The following is a 20889-nucleotide window of genomic DNA, read 5'->3' as shown; positions in this document are numbered from 1 at the left end:
AAAAAAAGGACGTCAATTTTGTTTGGTAAACAACGCCGCACAACCGCGCAATTGTCAGTTAAAGCGACGCAGTGCCGAATCGCAAAAAGGGGCAAGGTCCTTAACCTGCATAATGTCTCGGGCTGAAGTGGTTAAGGGACACGTATCTGTGTTCACATTGCCAGCTTGATGAACTGACCTCCCTCCTGATCTCTGCCAAGATGCCGTGTCGCTGCACGTGCAGGGCTCCTGGTCAGAGACAATGTGTCCTGGGAGGAGTTCGGGGCTCATATATGGCTGTGTTTCCCTCGCCCACAACCTCTGTCAGAGAGTGGTGGTGATTGTGGAAACCATCATGGCTGGTCTTGGAGCTCTTATCATATTCTTGCTGTGGGCCCCCCTGTCTCTCAGCCAGGGTATCCAAGGAGGGTGGGAACCCGCTGACAAAAACAGCAAGGCTGTGCAAGACATAGCGGTATTCTGTGTCTCTCAGTACAACAAGAATAGCGATGGTAACAACCTAGCCAAGATGATTTCCCTTGAAGACGCTTCTCAGCAGGTAATGTGTTTGTCACAGCTGGGGGGGGGGACTGTACTCACTGTATGCATTCAGTCTTGTGCATGGGAAAAAAATACAGTATATCCTGTCCCTTTTTACGGTGATCTTTATATGTGTGTAGTGTATTATTGGGGGGGGGGGGGCCAGGATGAGGTTACCGATGTAAGGGGTTCTCTAACAGGGACCTGATGTAAGTAGGGACTCTAATGGGGAACCTGGTGTAAGGGGTGTTGTAATGGAGACCTGATGTAAGGAGGGACACTGATGTAAAGGGGGACTCCAATGGAGACCTGATGTAAAGAGGGACTCGGAAGGAGGGCCTGATTTAAGGAAGGACTCTAAAAGGGCCCATGGTGTGGGGGATGGGGGCTTTGATGAAGAACTCTGATGGGGACACTGATGTATAGGGGGCCTCTGATGGGGTCACTGATGTAAGGGGCCTCTGATGGGGACACTGATGTATAGGGGGCCTCTGATGGGGACACTGATGTATAGGGGGCCTCTGATGGGGACACTGGTGTAAGGGGGGCCTCTGATGGGGTCACTGATGTATAGAGGGACTCTGATGGGGACACTTATGTATAGGGGGCCTCTGATGGGGTCACTGATGTAAGAGGGGCCTCTGATGGGGTCACTGATGTAAGGGGGGCCTCTGATGGGGTCACTGATGTATAGGGGGCCTCTGATGGGGTCACTGATGTATAGGGGGCCTCTGATGGGGACACTGGTGTAAGGGGGGCCTCTGATGGGGTCACTGATGTATAGAGGGACTCTGATGGGGACACTTATGTATAGGGGGCCTCTGATGGGGTCACTGATGTAAGAGGGGCCTCTGATGGGGTCACTGATGTAAGGGGGGCCTCTGATGGGGTCACTGATGTATAGGGGGCCTCTGATGGGGTCACTGATGTATAGGGGGCCGCTGATGGGGTCACTGATGTATAGAGGGCCTCTGATGGGGACACTGATGTATAGAGGGCCTCTGATGGGGACACTGATGTATGGGGGGACTCTGATGGGGACACTGATGTATAGGGGGCCTCTGATGGGGACACTGATGTATAGAGGGCCTCTGATGGGGACACTGATGTATAGGGGGCCTCTGATGGGGACACTGATGTATAGAGGGCCTCTGATAGGGACACTGATGTATGGGGGGACTCTGATGGGGACACTGATGTATAGAGGGCCTCTGATGGGGACACTGATATATAGGGGGCCGCTGATGGGGTCACTGATGTATTGGGGGCCTCTGATGGGGACACTGATGTATAGAGGACCTCTGATAGGGACACTGATGTATAGGGGGCCTCTGATGGGGTCACTGATGTAAGGGGGGCCTCTGATGGGGACACTGATGTAAGGGGGGCCTCTGATGGCGTCACTGATGTATAGGGAGCCTCTGATGGGAACACTGATGTATAGGGGGCCTCTGATGGGGACACTGATGTATAGGGGGGACTCTGATAGGGACACTGATGTATAGGGGGCCTCTGATGGGGACACTGATGTATAGGGGGCCTCTGATAGGGACACTGATGTATAGGGGGCCTCTGATGGGGACACTGATGTATGGGGGGACTCTGATGGGGAACCTGATGTCAGGAAGGATTTGATTTGAAGGAGGTGTGGTCCTCATACTGAAAAATGTGGAGTCTCCTGCCTTAGAACACGGTAACACATCATTTGAATTGTATTTTTATACTTCTATAGGTAGTGGCTGGGATGAACTATGACCTGACCATAGTGCTGGTACAAACACAATGCAAGAAGAACAGTAAAAATTCTCCATCTTGTGAGAAGCCATCATCCAAGGTACTCCAGTCATTATATTATCCAATTCACCAACTGAATCAACAGCCCCCCCCCCCCCCCCCGCCATTCAAAGCCAAAAAAAATAGAATTTCTTTAAAAACTTGTTCAGTACCTAAGGCTGAACCCAACATATGTCCATTGGATAAAGTCAACCCAATTGTGTGACAGCTCACTGCTGTAATAATATGGCAGTTGACAGGAAAAAAATTGGATATCAATCAATTGAAAACATAATATTTAAAGAATCTTAACCATATTATTTAGCGGGTATGAAGGATATGCAAAGCATTTTTGCAATTCGGATATATAGCGCAAGCGGAAGCAAAAAAAAAGGGAATAACCAATGAAACCAGGAAGATTCCGTCACAACCCCCCTAGTCATTCTCGTAGATCAAGGGGCAGATCCACGTACCTGCGCGTAATCTTCCCGCCGGGCGCAGCGTATCTAACATACACTACGCCGCCGTAACTTATCTTTTTTTTTTCGAATCCACAAAGAATTTGCGCCGTAAGTTACGGCGGCGTAGTGTATCTCTGGCGGCGTAAGGGCACCTAATTCAAATGGATGTAATGGGGGCGTGTTTTATGTAAATACGTCGTGACCCGACGTAAACAACGTTTTTTTTAACTGCGCATGCGCCGTCCGTGGGGGTATCCCAGTGCGCATGCTCGAAAATTAACCCGGAACCAGCCAATGCTTCCGACGGTGACGTCATTCTACGCAAATCCCTATTCGCAAACGACTTACGCAAACGACGTAAAAATTTCAAAATTCGACGCGGGAACGACGGCCATACTTAACATTGAGTACGCCTCATGACAGTGGGCTAGATTCAGATAGATTAGCGGATCTTTAGATCCGCGTAATCTATGTCATTTACGATCCACCGGTGCAATTTTGCGAGGCTAGTGCAATATTCACAAAGCACTTGCCTCGAAACTTGCACCGGCGGATCGTAACTCCCCCGGCGGAATTCAAATTCCGCGGCTAGGGGGAGTGTACAATTTAAATCAGGCGCGTTCCCGCGCCGATTTAACTGCGCATGCGCCGCCGGCGAAATTTTCCAGTGCGCATGCTCCAAATGACGTCGCTAGGACGTCATTGTTTTCGGCGGCAACGTAAATTACGGCCATCCGTATTCCGGACCGACTTGCGCAAACAACGTACAAATTTGAAACTCGGCGCAGGAACGACTGCCATACTTAACATTAGCTACCCCTCATATAGGAGATCCGCCGTCGTATCTCTTGATGAATCTGGCCCAGTAGCTTTAACTATACGCCGGAAAAGGCCGAACGCAAACGACGTAAAAAAATGCGCCGGCCGGACGTACGTTCGTGGATCGCCGTAAATGGCTATTTTGCATACTCGACGCGGATTTCGACGGAAACGCCACCTAGTGGCCGCCGAAAAATTGCATCTAAGATCCGACGGCGTACTAAGACGTACGCCTGTCGGATGGACCCGAGATGCCGTCGTATCTTGTTTTGTGGATACAAAATAAAGATATGACGCAGGAATTTTTAAATTACGCCGGCGTATCAATAGATACGCCGGCGTAATCCTTTTGTGGATCTGCCCCCTATTTGTTTAGAGTTGCCCAAGCTTGGTGTTGATCTCTTCCACAAAATGTAGGGGTCCTTGTTCCCATCACTTCCCTCCCCCCCCCATCTGCATACAAGCTTGCCATTTTCCTAGAATTGCAACCTCTTTTAATGGATTTTATATACAGCCTTGCCATTGGGTTTTTCTTCATTGTTCAATCTTCAGTGATAGGTTTAAATATAAGCCTTTTAGTGTAAACAGTAGAGAAAAAGTAATAGTACTATCATCCTAGAAGTCAATTTAAAATAGAGTTAGGGCTAAGGGGACCCCAAAGGCCCAGAAGACCAAAAACAAGGGGAGGGGCAGGGGGACTAGATAAGAAAGAAGTAAAATAGAGAGGTAGTAAGGATAAAATATATATATATATATATATATATATATATCAGTTTATTAACATGGTATCAAAAACAAGGGACATACATAATCATAAAATACATCAAAAACAGCAATGTAAAGCGATGGACATATTGCGAGATCAACCATACAGGTCACCGAGCTGGAATAGACCGTGAACACAGGGTTGCGGTGAAAAGAAGGGGGGGGGGGCACACAAGACAGGATCTCAACTAGTTTCACAACAAGGTTGCTTCGTCAGGAGAATTTAAAAAAATTATACATAATTGTTAGTGTGACGGTATTAGAATGATATCCCCGTCAAGCATTCCCTTCTCCCCATACAAGAACATCTGCTCCTGGAATCGCCATAATAAGCCACACATGCCAAGGCTTAATGCTGGAACAAGAGACTTTAATGACACAAAAACTCAGCTTATATGTGGTTACAACCTGTTAGGAACGCCCCCCCCTCACACAGTGGGGGTTCCCATACAGATTATAGGAGACAAGTCGGAGCCGACCAGGCAGACACATTTCTTTAGATAAAGACATCAGTGGAGTTAATTACTACACTGAAGCAATCAGAATAATTAACACAAGCCACTTAAACACAGATCTCCTTCACACAACACAATAGATCAATTAACCTTTAGAAATAGTGAGGGGACATTAGCACGTCAATAACCTGTTAGCCGAGGACAGAATTACCCAGGGCAAGCAGGGAGAATTACACTGAGACATATAGGCAAATGCATCACAATGGCCCCCCTTTTTCTCCCTGCTACGGCAAACCCGGTTGGACCTTCCCTGGTCCAGTAGGGTTGACGGGTTTAGAGCTTTTAGTCCGAGGTTAACTCCGTTTGGCGTGACTGACCTCCCTTGGCAACTGCTTCAGACTCAAGTATGCCACCGGGTAGTCAGATCACACGCCGGTCAGTCCGAAAGTCTTTATGCGATCTGCAAAGTCACCAGAAGTCAGTGTGAAGACGGCGAATGGGTCTGTGTGCCGCCATCTAGGTGTCCCGCTATGGGAGGGCCAGGTTATGGCTCTGAAGTGACAGTCACAGGAGATTCATAAAAAGAAAAAGTTATATTTGTTGAAATGCTGTAGCACTGGTGCTCAGAGTTCGGGGGGGGGGGGGAATCAGGGCCCCATAGGGTCAGCCACCCTCTGCTCCCTCCGCAGCCGCCAGTTCTCCTCTTTGAGCTTCTCCAGCTCCATCTCCAGTTCATGGAGCCTGGGGGGGGTCAGCCTGCTGTGACCTCAGGTGGTTGTTCTCCTCCTCCATGCGGCTTATGCACTCCTCCAGCTCCATGTACTCACGGATCAGCTCCTGCTTGCTCATGTCCTGCAGGCTCTCCACGTGGTCCTTCATCATCAGGAACTGGGTGGTGGTGTAAGGGGCCACCGGTGGGCCCTTGGCGAACATCTCGGCCCGCATCTGGGACGCCCGCTGCGACTCCCTCTCCTCCAGTCGCTTCTTCTCCTCCCAGGTCAGCTTGTTATACGGCTTCCAGGACCTCTTCTTCTTGGGGGGTAGCCGGCGGTGCCTCTTTCTGCCCAGCTCCCTCCAGGGCCCCTCCAGCTCATGGCTGTCGCCCATGACCAGCTGACAATGGTGTTCCCTGTTGTCCGTAATACCAGATTGTACCGTGAGGACTTCGTAAATGGTGTCCGATGGTTCTTCCGGACCCAGCTCCTGGAGATCCCAAGCCGAGTCTACACAATGGGCTGCTGCTGGTGGGCGGTACCCAGGTTGAGACCAATTTGACCTGGTGTTGTCGTTCATGGGGCAATTCTGCTTGAAGTGACCCAGCTGTTTGCACCGGAAGCAGCGTTGTTCGTTGTCCTCCTGGCGTGGATAGCGAGGGCTAGATGTCATCGGTCTGTTAGGTGGTTGGTATCTAGCGGCTGGTGGGTGTGAGGGCGCCGTTGGTCGTGGAGGTTGTACCCGTGGTGTGACCTGGTTTGTCTTGCGAGTATCCGCATATTCATCTGCCAACTTCGCGGCCTCTGGTAGAGTCATGGGCCTGCGATCTCTCACCCAATCTTTGACATCCGTCTGGATGTGATTGTAAAATTGCTCCAGGAGCATTAGTTGCAGAATGTCCTCTGCGGTGGTGGCCTGGCTGCTGTTAACCCAGTTAGAGGCCGACAGGGACAACTGGCATGCCCATTCCGCGTAAGAGTCTTTCGTGGTTTTGCGTGAGTCCCTGAACTTCTGTCGGTGGGACTCTGGGGTTACTGCATAACGAGCCAGGAGCGCTTCTTTAACCCGGGCGTAGCTATGGATATCCTGATCTGGCACGGTCCGGAAAGCATCAGAAGCTTTGCCTGACAGTTTGCCTGACAATATTGCAACCCACTCTCCTCTAGCTATTCGGTGCAGGTTACATTGTCGCTCAAAATCTGCCAGGTAGTTATCAATTTCATAGTCCTTTTCATCAAAAGCTTTAAAAGCGCCAAACGGAATCTTCCTTGTGTCTGCTCTGCTGTACTCACTGTTCGGAGAATGTGCGGCTGCTTGTTGGACTGCTGCCAGTTTTAACTGTAGCTCTGCGTCTCTTATTTGTTTATCCTTCTGTAGTTCTGCGTCTCTTATTTGTTTATCCTTCTGTAGCTCTGCGTCTCTTATTTGTTTAGCCTCCTGTAGTTCTGCGTCTCTTATTTGTTTAGCCTTCTGTAGTTCTGCCTTTGCTAACAGGTCCATCACTTTCAGCACCACATCCGTCGTTGGGTTCGGGCCGAACCATGCTAGCTTCTCTCTCATTAGCTTGTTGGCTGGCGATTCCTCCTCCTGAATCACTGGTGTCTCCATCTCTTGTACTGCTGGCGTTGCTGCAATCCCGTCCTCCTGGTCTATCTCCATTGATTCTGCTATGATGACACGCTTGGTTTTGTTGCTAGCAATCCTTCCACGAACTTCCAGTAGTTCTTCCAGTGTCTGCTTGGAATCCGGGTGTGAAGGGGAATAGAAGGGAAAATCCCGCTGCTGCCAACCATTTGTGACGGTATTAGAATGATATCCCCGTCAAGCATTCCCTTCTCCCCATACAAGAACATCCCCTCCTGGAATCGCCATAATAAGCCACACATGCCAAGGCTTAATGCTGGAACAAGAGACTTTAATGACACAAAAACTCAGCTTATATGTGGTTACAACCTGTTAGGAACGCCCCCCCTCACACAGTGGGGGTTCCCATACAGATTATAGGAGACAAGTCGGAGCCGACCATGCAGACACATTTCTTTAGATAAAGACATCAGTGGAGTTAATTACTACACTGAAGCAATCAGAATAATTAACACAAGCTACTTAAACACAGATCTCCTTCACACAACACAATAGATCAATTAACCTTTAGAAATAGTGAGGGGACATTAGCACGTCAATAACCTGTTAGCCGAGGACAGAATTACCCAGGGCAAGCAGGGAGAATTACACTGAGACATATAGGCAAATGCATCACAGTTAGCATCACAGGCTATAAATGGATACATATGTAAAGGCCAATCAGGTATCAGCAAACAAGTTTTCAGGTATCAACAATATATAGAGAAAGTAATTAGGGGAAACAAAATGCTGTGTGGCTTACCTATACAGAGAACATCCACTCGCTAGGTAGTCGCAGCCAACCGCGGAGAACACTCTCCCACGGCGACCAGGGGGGACAACTGCGGAAGTGGACTTGTTATAACTGTTGGAGCTGAACTATAATATAATAAGATAATAGTGAAACAAAAGTGCCACCGTGATGATAGTGCAAAACACCATAAATGTTGTGTTAAGGTAAGTGCCAAGACCCCTTAAAACCAAGGAGATCATATTAGGGAAAGGAAAAAAGGGGGGGGGTTAAAAAAATGGAGGGGGGGGTAAAAGAGAGGGAAAGCGGGCCAATAAAGTAGGAGAGAGAATGGGAGGGGGTGGGGAACAAAACAGGGAAGCGGGAGGGTATGGAGGGGTGATATGGGGAGAGAAGGGGGTGAGGGGGGGGGAGGGGTAAGGGAAGGGTGAAGGAAAGAGGGAAAAGGAACAGAAAGCAAGAAAGGGGCAAGGAGAGGGGAGGGGGAAGAGGGGACAGAAAAGTAGAGGGAGGAGGTGGACGGAAAGGGGAGGAAAATAACTTAAGGTAAAAAATGGAATAAGGAAAGGGAAGGGGAAAGGAGGGGGGGGGGAGAACAGGAGAGGGAAAGATAGGGTATGTGTGGCTGTTAATAGTGCCAGGAAGGGATGGAGGTGAGTAGAAGATAATAAATAGGGAAAGGAATGAGGTTAGATTAAGTGATTGCTCATAAAATACCTGGGTATTATTAAAATATTAGGATAAAGGGGGCCCTAGGACCCAAGTGGAGATGAACGGCATGTGGTTATCAGGAGCCGCACAATAAACCTATGTGTGAAAGGTTCGGGTGTGCCATCAATTGTAGGTTCACTTGTAGATATAAAGCCTATGGGGTATAACAAAGGTCAGAGTAAGGGACAAGGTACTCAGGTGCAATGGATTATCTATAGCCTGTAGATATGCCAGGCTCAGGGTTAAAATAACCATGGGGAGAGTCCAAGGATGTACTTACTTGTCGTTGGGTAGAACAACAGCGCATCCTAGGGCCAGGTTTATCAAAGGGGTAGAGCCAATGAAAGCAACTTCATTTTAAAGTAGTAGATTGTTAACCTATAGAAATGGTTTGTATGAATTAACCTCATTGAGGCCAGGGGGTGTCATGGCATTCAGCCGTTCGATCCAGAGTGCCGTTCGATCTCCTCCCCTGGGGTCAATGGCCAAGGCCTCTAGAGCCATGAATTGTACCGCTAGGGGATTGTATTTATGATGAAGACCTATGTGTCTACCAATGGTGGTCAATTTCCCATTGGTCGAACAATACAGGTGGTCGCCAATACGTTGGCGGAATTCCCGAATAGTCTTGCCGACATAAAATGCACGGCAACTGCACAGCATCAAATAGATCACCCCAGTAGTCCCACAGTTGGCTGAAAAACGGGGGGAAAAAAGTTCTCTATTGGGGAGTCTCTGTGTGTGTCCCTCCAGGATCCAAGGGCATCTGGGGCAGTGCCCATATCGTGATGTGCCCCTGGGTCCCGAACGAGGGGCATCGGCAGCTTTGTAGTGGCTGCTGGTCAGACGGTCCTTAAGTGACTTTGCACGACGGAAGACCAATTCCGGGGTGCTGCAGATATGCTTACTGAGGATGTGATGGTCTGATAACAAGTGCCAGTGCCTATTTAGGATGCTATGCAGTTGACCGTGATGAGCCGGAAATTTGGTGATAATCCCTGCCATGGGTCTCCTGGGAATGCGTAGAGTAGTATACAGCAAGGAGGTTCTAGTACAAGCATTCGCTTTATTAAAAGCTTTTCTTAGAGTAGTGGGGGTATATCCCTTCACGCAGTTTCTACGTAAGCACAAATATTGCGCAAATGGAATACTGCGCACTAGGGATTTAGGGTGGGCACTAGAGGCATGTAACAATGTGTTACCTGCTGTGGGTTTATGGTATAAATCTGTGCCCAAGGAACCATCAGGATTTTTAGTAATCAAAAGATCTAAATAAGGGATCTGTTTCTCGTCAGAGGATACAGTGAAGAATAAATTGTCAGAATTTTGGTTCAATGCGTGGACGAATTCATCCAATATCGTTGAGGAGCCCGTCCACACAATGAACAGGTCATCAATAAAGCGGTACCAACAAAGTACTGACTGTAAAAAAGTGTGGTAGGCCTTGTTGGAAAAGGTTCTTCTCTCCCAAGCACCAAGATATAAATTGGCGTAGGCAGGGGCACACGAGGTGCCCATGGCTACTCCTTGGCATTGTAGAAAGTAGTGGTCCTCAAAAATAAAATAGTTCTGAGTTAAAATAAACGTTAGCAATTTCAAAAGGAATTCATTTAGAAGCCAGGAAGTGTGATCCTGTTCCAATCAAGAAGGATCCAGCCGTCAGGACTCCCTGCTCAGGGGGAATGCTTGAGTAAAGGGTCTCGACGTCAATCGCCACGAGGAGGGAGTCCGGAGGGACCTGGATCCCCTCTATGTGTCGTAAATGATCAGATGTGTCCTGAATATAGGAAGGTAAACTTATGACGTGAGGCATAAGAAAATAATCAACGAATTTGCTGGCATGATCTACACGATCGGTCGACCAGGAAGCTGTGAAAGTTTTTTGTGTGTCTTAGGTAAAGTGTAGAACGTTGGGGTCCTAGGATGTTTGGGAATAAGGTAGCTAAGGGTCTCCTTGTCAATCAGGCCCTGCCAGAATGCACCCGTACACAGCTCGCAAAATTCATTGATAAATACTTGAGTACAGGACATAGGAATCGGTTTGTACCAAGTTGGATTATCTAGTACAGTGTAACACATTGTACGGTATTGAAGGTGTGTCATGACCACAATATTGCCGCCTTTGTCGGACGGTTTTATGATAATTTCCTTACATTGCTGTAGCTGTTTCAGTGCAGTCTGTTGATGAGGGCTGAAGTTGGAAGGAAATTCCTGCCACTGGTTACGTTTGAGGTCTTTGATCGAGGCTTGTAGAAATACCCATATTGTTGGGCATGTCATTAGGTCGGGGAATCTCCGGGGGGTTGCTAGCGACTGTAGATACGGTCATAGGGATTGATAGGGGGCTTCCAGCGGGGATCCTGGACGTCTCAGTAGTTGAGACCGAGGGGGGATCATCGGTGGAGCCCTCATCATCCAAAAGCATTAAATCATGTAGAGCACGAAACTCAGCCATAGAAAAATGTTTGGTACGTTCAGATAGTTCTCGTTCCAAATTGGTATTTTGGCGATCTGAATCGTACATGTATTTAAAAGAAAGATTGCGTGCAAAGAGGTATAAGTCTTTAATGGTTTCTGTGACATGTAGTGGGTCTAGAGGACAGAAACCAAGGCAGAGTTGTAATACAGATAGTTCCTCAATAGATAATGAAATAGGGGAAAGGTTGATAATGTTTAATTGATCGGTATTGGGGGTTGACTGGGTAATGGTGTTAGTGATACTTTGCGGGTAAATGTGTCGATCTTTAATTGTTGTTTTTTGAGATCGGGGGATGTCAGATCTAAAAAATCGATATCTAGAAGGGCTTTCCTAGGATTTGTCATCATTGAGCCCAAAGCTTTGGGAATGAAGTGGTGAAGGGTAGTAGAGGGTGCTGGTGCAATGGGAGTTCCCCCGGTGGCCAAATTGGCCTCCGGTGAGGGCTCTCCAGGGGTGTGTGCCGATTGGGGCTTGGTAGAGGTCTTTTTACCCTTCCTGGGTGCCATTGCGTTGAGTGCGTTTGCATGTCGTGTTAGGTGCCGAGGTCCCAGTTGGGCGTGGACCTGTGGAAAGAGAGAGAAAGGAAGAGGTAAAGAGTCAGATTCTGAATAGTCAATGTAACGGCTACCCATGTAGTGAGAGGGTCTCAGCCGTTAGAGACGTCCTTTTCCCTGGCAAGCTACGATATGCAGGTACCGCCGGTATATCCCATCGAACGCCCTTTCAAGAAACGAGACGGGCTACGTTTGCAGAGTCAAGCAGGACTGACTTTTAATGCCACATTTTTCCTCCTTATATCTGGTTACAAACTGTACAGAAACAAATGACACCCCCCCCTACCCAGGGGGGGCTTCAATACACATACTTTGAAATAATGACATTCCCTTGAGCCAATCAGTCGCTAGCCGTTTTGGCTCCTAAACTTAGCTTGATCAGACAATAGAATTCAATTAACCTTTAAAACAATTATCACTCACACATAATCCCCATCAGCATACACCTCACAGGGGGCTGTTACCTACACAAAAAGAGAGTTCATTAGCTATGCAATGGGTACATTAGCATTCAGCAATGAAAGAGACCCTTGTCCAATTAACCCTTTGAGCTCAGAATACAATGTGGTACATCCAATTGTGCCAAGCCATGCAGTTCCTTGTAGTCCTCCCTGCATGAAGATTATCGATGTCCCGGAAGCATGCATAGGTCCGTTACAGTCAATAGTAGGGGTTTGGGGAGGCCTGTTATTTTTGGGAGGCCATTAGAACGTTCAGTCCATTTATAGGCAAAGCCTTCAGAGAAGGCTAGTTTGTAATTGACGTATTTTGCCTGTTTTTTGGTAATAATATCTCTATTCATCACCTCCAGGCGCACTCTGACTTCCTTCCATTTAGCTAGGAAGGTGGTGGCGTCCATGAGGTGATGATGTTGGGTATTGAGACGATCGATCTCGCTGTCCAGGGAGATCATATCAAGAGCATATTGGTTGGTAAGTATTTTCATTAATTCTAGGCTGCAATGCGTCAAGGTTTTCTCCCAGGTAGATTTGAGGCTGGGAGACGGATCTTTGATGGTAGGGAATAACTGGATCCGTTGGCCTAGAGGGCAAGTATCTTCTCTAATATACTGTTTGAAGTATTCGGTATTCCAGTGCAAGTGGGACTTGCGCTTAAGTAGACCAAACATTCTGTCAAGAAAGATTTTGATATCTTCTTCAGATTTGACATTGGTAGTCAGGCAATTAGCCTAGATTGAGCTCATAAAGCCAGTCCAGGCAGTTCCCAAGTTAATATAGCAAGATGCTGCTACCCAAAAATTTGGGAGCACAAAAAGCAGATACCGTTGGGTTTAGAGGAAGCAGAGCCACACGTGGAGAGAAGATGGAAAATCAATCCTCGTAGTGGCGATTCTTGTTTCAACGGTGATCATGAAAAAAAGAGCCCAGGTGTGTTATCCACCTAATCAAAATGATTTAAATATATGCCTCGTTATATAACCTTCAAGGGAAGGAGAACCCCTCTGGGGCTGTGGAGAAATATATATCCTCAGCAGCTCTGACTAGATTAACATCTCCAGAACGAAGGGATCTAGAAAAACCAATTACTCTGGAGGAAGTGCAATCAATAATGAAAACAATAAAACATGGTAAAGTCCCAGGACCAGACGGGTTCACCATACAATACTATAAAAGTTTCAGTACATTACTAGGGACCTATATGACGAAATTATTTAATACAGTAGGACAAACTGGAACGTTACCCCCGGAGGCGTTATTAGCACATATTACGATCATCCCAAAAGAAGGGAAAGATGCAGGGGCATGTACTAGTTATAGACCAATATTATTAATAAATGTAGACATTAAAATTTAAAAAAAGATTTTGGCATCCCGCATACAGCCCTATCTATCAAAACTGGTACATTTGGATCAAGTTGGGTTTATACCAACTAGAGAAGCGAGAGATAGTACTATTAAAGTGTTAAATGTAATAAATCAAGCAAATAAAAAGAAGATATCGAGTGTTTTCCTGAATTCGGACGCAGAGAAGGCATTCGATAGAGTGAATTGGGAGTTTATGCTGGGAACAGTAAAACAAATGGGGTTGGGAGAGCGGATGTTACAGTGGATAGCGGGGGTGTATGCGGGACCCAGAGCCTTAGTAAAAGTGAATGGGGTATACTCTGAGCTTCTGGCAATTACAAATGGTACAAGGCAGGGCTGCCCCCTGTCGCCCTTATTATTCGCATTGACATTAGAACCACTATTAAATAAGATCAGACAGAACAGAGATATAGTGGGCATTCAATTAGGAGGGAGGGAATATAAAGTATCGGCTTACGCAGATGATATGCTCTTCTCCCTAATAAAACCACAGATATCCCTTCCAAATTTAATGAAAGAAGTAGAACTGTACGGGAAGATGTCAAACTTCAAAATAAATTATAGTAAATCTGAAGCAATGGGGGTCGCTCTGCCGGAGTTGATTAAAAATGGTTTGGAATATAGTTTTAAGTTTAAGTGGACGACGAGGGCATTGTATTATTTGGGGACACAAATGCCACCAGATCTAAAGGATACTTTTGAACTAAATGTTAAAGCGGTTCTCCACCGTAAAGTGAAGTCCCGCTGATCGGAACCCTCCCCCCCTCCGGTGTCACATTTTACACCTTTCAGGGGGGAGGGGGGGTCTAAAGACAGGTATTTGCACCCACTTCCGGCCCAGCATTCACGGGCAAAAGACGGGCATTGCGTCACATCCCGTCGCCCCCCCCCATTGTGTGCTGGGAACACTCGGCTCCCAGCACACAGCGGGAGCCAATCGGCGGGCGCGGCGCGACTCGCGCATGCGCCGTAGGGAACCGGGCAGTGAAGCCGCAGCGCTTCACTTCCTGGTTCCCTCAGCGTGGATGGAGGGGGGAGCAGCAGGGTGACGAGCGATCGCTCGTCATCTGCTGCGGACGCCGCTGGACTCCAGGACAGGTAAGTGTCCTAATATTAAAAGTCAGCAGCTGCAGTATTTGTAGCTGCTGGCTTTTAATATTTTTTTTTGGCGGAACATCCGCTTTAAGCCATTACTGGGTACAGTCAGAATAATGCTTGATGGATGGAGTAGAGGGATTCACTCTTGGTTTGGGAGATCCAATATTTTAAAAATGAGTGTAGTGCCAAAATTTCTTTATCTTTTTCAAGCTTTACCAATTCAGATCCCCATGTTGTACTTCAATCAAGTTCGGGCCCTATTTACAAAATTTATATGGGGGAGTAAAAGGCCTAGGATCGGTAGGAAACTATTGATCCTACCCAAGAAGGAGGGAGGGATATCAGCACCAGATATGTTAAAATACTATCAATCAGCCCAGCTGGGAAGGATAGCAGACTGGAGTAGACATGGGGATTATAAATTGTGGATCACTATAGAGCAACAAATGTACCCTGTACCGTTGAATACGGCAATATGGTGCTATTCCGCATTACCCCTTACAGTTAAAACCCACCCAACGATAGGTCCAACCCTGTGGATTGGAAATAAAGTATGTCATAACTCGAATTTCTCGACTAAAAACTCCCCCCTATATCCGATAATAGGAAATCCAGAATTTCAGCCAGGCATGGAATCTTATATATTCAAGAAATTAAAAGAAAATGGTAGATTTCAAGCCTCCCACTTTTTGGGAGAAAGGGGGTGGATGACAATAGGAGAAATAGCACAAGGGGGAGGGAGTTGTGGGATACCGATATGGCAAGCGCGACAGGTACGACATTTCTTGGAGACTCTGGGTGGTGCAGAAAAGTATAAACGGGCACTTACAAAGTTTGAGGAGTATTGTGGAGGAAAGGAACCACTAGCCCATATAGTCTCTAAAATGTATATATTATTGACTGCACCACCAGAAGACTTTAGAATGTCGAGCCTAGTCAAATGGGAGAGAGACTTAGGCCAAATCTTTTCCCCAATACAAAGTCAAAATATTATAAACTTAGCATTAAATTCTTCAAGATGTACGAAAATACAAGAATTAAATTATAAAATATTAACAAGATGGTATTATACGCCAGTGCGGTTAAATATATTTTTTCCTGAAATGTCAGATAGATGTTGGAGAGGCTGTGGGGAGAAAGGGACAATGTTACATACATTTTGGGGATGTCCAATAATACGACAATTTTGGGAAACCGTTCGGAGAATTACACAAGTATTTACGGAATATCAGATTCCAGATGACCCCTCGTTTTTTCTACTATATCATGCTGAAATTTCTCCGGTAAGATATAAGGGATCAATGATATGTCATCTGATAAATGCGGCAAAAAGTTGCATTGCAACAAAATGGAAAGACCCCGAGGCACCTCCAATATCTATGTGGCTGAAAAAAGTAAGGAAAATAGGGATAATGGAGAAACTCCTCCCAAGAACAATAGATAAGAAAGAGAAAATTAAAATGATATGGGCACCTTGGGAACTATTTGTAAAATCAGAAGAAGGTAAAAAGCTACTAGGGGAACAGTAGAAAGCTTAATAGATGGAAGAAAGAAGGGAAATAGAAGAGAGATTATATCGCACGTGGGGGGAGGACATAGACGGCCGGAGGAACGGAAGAGGTGAAGATAGGGGTCTAGAGGTAGGGATAAGGGGGGAGGGAATGAGGGGATAAAATGAGGAAGGAAGTGCTACGGGGATAACGAGGGAATTAGTCCATTATATAGAGAATATATGGATATTTAGGGCTAGATGGAATACTTCGGGTAATCTGGAATTTAGTTTAAAAGTAGCGAGTATTTTGTTTACTATATCTACCTTAGAGGAATGGATTGAAAATTATCAGTGATACAGATATTATAATCTCCTTCGGCAGTAATCTGTGAACAATAAATAGAGCTGAAGAGAGAGAAGAAATGTAATATCCATATATATATATGTTTATGTATAGGACTGTGCCTAGTCCTCTTCTTATGCTTCCTGTATCGCTTTCTTGCTTTTTTTTTCTCTCAGCGGATCGGTTTCAGCGGATAGATTCTATGGTGTGTACATTCCAGCGGATATTTATCCGCGGAAATTTCCCAATTCCAGCAGATAAAAATTTGTAGACATGTCTACAAATCTATCCGCTTGAATTGGCTCCCGCGGATCGATCCGATGGTCTGTACAGACTCACCGGATCGATCCGTCCGAACCCATCCCTCGCATGCGTCGTAATGATTCGACGCATGCGTGGATATCCTTATATGACAGCGTCGCGCACGTCGCCCCGTCATCATCGCGGCGACGGCGTGACACGTCACCGCGATGGGGATTCGGCGCGGATTTCAATCCGATGGTGTGTACACTCCATCGGTCCGGCGGACCGTATCTGCGGATAAATTCTATTGTGTGTACGGGGCCTTAGTGTAAACAGTAGAGAAAAAGTAATAGTACTATCATCCTAGAAGTCAATTTAGAATAGAGTTAGGGCTAAGGGGACCCCAAAGACCCAGAAGACCAAAAACAAGGGGATGGGCAGGGGGACTATATCGGTACTACATAAGAAAGAAGTAAAATAGAGAGGTAGTAAGGATAAAAGATATATATCAGTTTATTAACATGGTATCAAAAATAAGGGACATACACAATCATAAAATACATCAAAAACAGCAATGTAAAGCGATGGACATATTGCGAGACCAACCATACAGGTCACCGAGCTGGAATAGACCCTGAACACAGGGTTGCGGTGAAAAGAGGGGGGTCACACAAGACAGGATCTCAACTAGTTTTGTAACAAGGTTGCTTCGTCAGGAGAATTTCTAAAAATGATACATAATTGTTAGCATCACAGGCTATAAACATATGGATTGATATGTAAAGGCCAATCAGGTATCAGCAAACAAGTATTCAGGTATCAACAATATATAGAGAAAGTAATTAGGGGAAACAAATGCTGTGTGGCTTACCTATACAGAGAACATCCACTCGCTAGGTAGTCGCAGCCAACCGCGGAGAACACTCTCCCACGGCGACCAGGGGGGACAACTGCGGAAGTGGACCTGTTATAACTGTACATAGGTATATCGTAAGTTGGAGCTGAACTATAATATAATAAGATAATCAGTGATAGGTGAAGTCTATCCTATAAAACAATAACAATACACTAAATCCTTATGATGTACATAATGCCATTGATGCCAAGAATGTGTATGAACTTCCCGATTTAAGGCTCAGGGGGGCACTTTGGGCCAGATTCACGTACAATTGCGCCTTTGGAAACTTAAGCCATTTAAGTTACACCGCCGTAAGTTTTCAGGTTTAGTGCTCGATCCACAAAGCACTTACCTGGAAACTTGCGGCGGTGTATCGTAAATGCGTCCGGCGCAAGGCGGGCCAAATCAAATGGGCGGCTAACATTTAAATTAGGCGCGCGCCCGCGCCGGACCTACTGCGCATGCTCCGTTTTCCTAACTCCCGCCGTGCTTTGCGCGAAGTGACGTCATTTTTTCGAACGGCGATGCGCGTAGCGTACTTCCGTATTCCCGGACGGCTTACACAAACGACGTTAAATTTTAAATTTCAACGCGGGAACGACGGCCATACTTTAGACAGCAATACGCTTGCTGACTAAAGTTAGGGCACCAAAAAAACGACTAACTTTGCGACGGGAAACTAGACTAGCGGCGACGTAGCGAACGCGAAAATCCATCGTGGATCCGCCGTAACTCCTAATTTGCATACCCGACGCTGGTTTACGACGCAAACTCCCCCCAGCGGCGGCCGCGGTATTGCATCCTAAGATCCGACAGTGTAAAACAATTACACCTGTCGGATCTTATGGATATCTATGCGTAACTGGTTCTATGAATCAGCCGCATAGATAGAAACAGAGATACGACGGCGTATCAGGAGAAACGCCGTCGTATCTCTTTTGTGAATCTGGCCCAGTGAACCTTCATCTGTAGATATTGTAGATATATAAACCTCCTGACTTAAGGGCTCATAATATGGGGGGGGGGGGGGGGGGCACTTTCTATATAAACCTTCATCTGTAGATATTAAATTAGAAACTTCCTGACATAGGGCTCAGAATTTTTGGAGGGCACTTTCTATATGTGCCTTCATCTGTAGATATTCAAATAAGAAATTCCTGATTTAGATCTCAAATTTGTTATGGGGGGGGTACTTTCTATACAAGCCTTCATCTGTAGATATTAAAAATAGAAATTTTTTGAATTAGAGATCATAATATTTGGGGGGGCACTTTCTATATGAGCCTTCATCTGTAGATATTCAAATAGGAAATTCCTGATTTAGAGCTCAAAATGGTTGGGAGGAACTTTCTATATAAACCTTCATCTGTAGATATTAAATTAGAAACTTCCTGACTTAGGGCTCAGAATTTTTGGAGGGAACTTTCTATATGAACCTTCATCTGTAGATATTAAAATAGGAAATTCCTGACTTAGAGCTCAGATTTTTTTTAGGGGGGCACTTTCTATACGAACCTTCATCTGTAGATATTCAAATAAGAAATTCCTGATTTAGAGCTCAAAGTTGTTGGGGGGGGGGGGGGGGGTACTTTCTATATGAACCTTCATTTGTAGATATTATAATAGAAAATTCCTGAATTAGAGCTCATAATATTTGGGGGGCACTTTATATATGAACCTCCCTCTGTAGATATTAAAATATGGAAAATTCCTGACTCAGGGCTCAGAATTTATATACAATTTTGGATTAGTCATTAATTATACTGTGTGTTCTTTTTTTTTGCAGTGTCATATTGAAAGGTGTGTTTGCTCGGTGTATGATGTACCCTATGAAAAGAAAAGGACACTTAGTAGCCTGAAGTGTACAGTTCTATAAAGTCTTCCTGGAAAACGGTTTCCCCGTGTCTTCCTGCTGAATAACGTGGCTACTAGTACTGTGAATGTAATCATTTTCAAAGTGTTTCTTAGATACATTCCTAAATTTGAATGTTGCCCGTAAGTGAAAACAGTTTGAGGCAACCACCTGTCTAGAATGGCATAACCTATGATTGTCCAATTCTTCCTATAATCAATAAATTTGGTTCTTATCTGCACTTTATCGAGAAAGTGAAATATTTTTAGGTCTGTCTGGTTGACTTTTCTCAAATGTTTGTTAATCCTTTTTTCCTGTTGTTGGAGTTACCTACATGGCCACTTACCCACTAAGTTTAGAGGCATTCAAATTGGCCACAAAATATGCAATCAGTGTTTCTCCACCAGGGTTCCTCCAGAGGTTCCTTGAGCAATGCGTATTACCCCCTACCACCTACACTAACCACCAATGCAAGGGGGTAACTTTCTATTAATCATCAATGTAAGGGGCACTTCTATAATGACCACAACTAATAGGGGACACCACAATCATGACTTCAATTATAACAACACATAATAAATGTGCCATTTCAGTCAGTTGGGTTGACATTTCTCTAGTGTACGGAAATTATTTTGTTCTGTGGATGGAGGTACTTACATATTCGTTCCTCTAAAGTAAGTGATATTCTAAGAGGTTCTATATTTTGCAATCAGCGTTTCTCCACCAGGGTCCCTCTTGAGGTTCCTAGGGATTCGTAGAGCTAAGAGCAATGGTAGATTGATCTACCACCTACACTGACCACCAATGGAAGGGGGAAACTTTCTATTAATCATCAATGTAAGGGGCACTTCTACAATGACTGTTAAGGGACACCACAATCATGACTTCTATTAGAACAACACATAATAAATGTGCCATTTAGGTCACTTGGGTTGACATTTCTCTAGTGTATGGTAATTCTTTTTTCCTGTGGATGGAGGTACTTACATGGCAGTTTGCCCAGAGTTCCTCTAAAGTAAATGGTATTCAAAAGGTCATACATTTTGAACATCGATCTACCACCTACACTGACCACCAATGAAAGGGGGCAACTTTCCATTAATCGCCAATGTAAGGGGCACTTATACAATGACCACTGATCACAGCTTCTGTTATAACATCACATAATGGAGGTACCTACATATCCGTTAGAGTTCCTCCAAAGTCCGGCCCGCGTTCTGGTTTCGGACGGCCCGCCTGGTCATTTTGACATGTATGTCTTTTGTGGCCCCCAACGAATCTCCGAACGCCGGGGGGGGCCACAAAAGAAATACATGCTGGCTGCCTTGGAGGAGGCGGGATGAGCACCGTGCATACAGGAGTACTTCCTGTTTACACAGCGACCTGTGTAAAAGGAAGTCCTGTCTCCTGCTCTACCATTGGACGGCTGTTCTGTCCATCACAGGAGGCTGGACTTTCGATTAAAGAGGCCGCCGATAAAAAAGGAAATTCTCCTGTATGTCTGTCGGCGCTT

General features: G+C 45.7%; 1 protein-coding gene across 1 annotated transcript; it reads left to right on the top strand.

Moving 5' to 3' along the window:
• Nucleotides 1–269: 269 nt before the first annotated feature.
• LOC120921607 (cystatin-SN-like) lies at nt 270–19552 on the top strand. The gene is made up of 3 exons (XM_040334113.1): nt 270–538; nt 2252–2353; nt 19311–19552. Exons 1-3 carry the CDS (start codon nt 335–337, stop codon nt 19398–19400), a joined length of 396 nt encoding a protein of 131 aa, XP_040190047.1. The 5' UTR covers nt 270–334; the 3' UTR covers nt 19401–19552.
• The last annotated feature ends 1337 nt before the right edge of the window (nt 19553–20889 follow it).

Source organism: Rana temporaria, assembly GCF_905171775.1.
Source record: "Rana temporaria chromosome 2 unlocalized genomic scaffold, aRanTem1.1 chr2h, whole genome shotgun sequence".
NCBI lineage: Eukaryota > Metazoa > Chordata > Amphibia > Anura > Ranidae > Rana > Rana temporaria.
The sequence above is the reverse complement of the archived record's forward strand: the minus strand, read 5'-3'. Positions and strand labels throughout refer to the sequence as shown.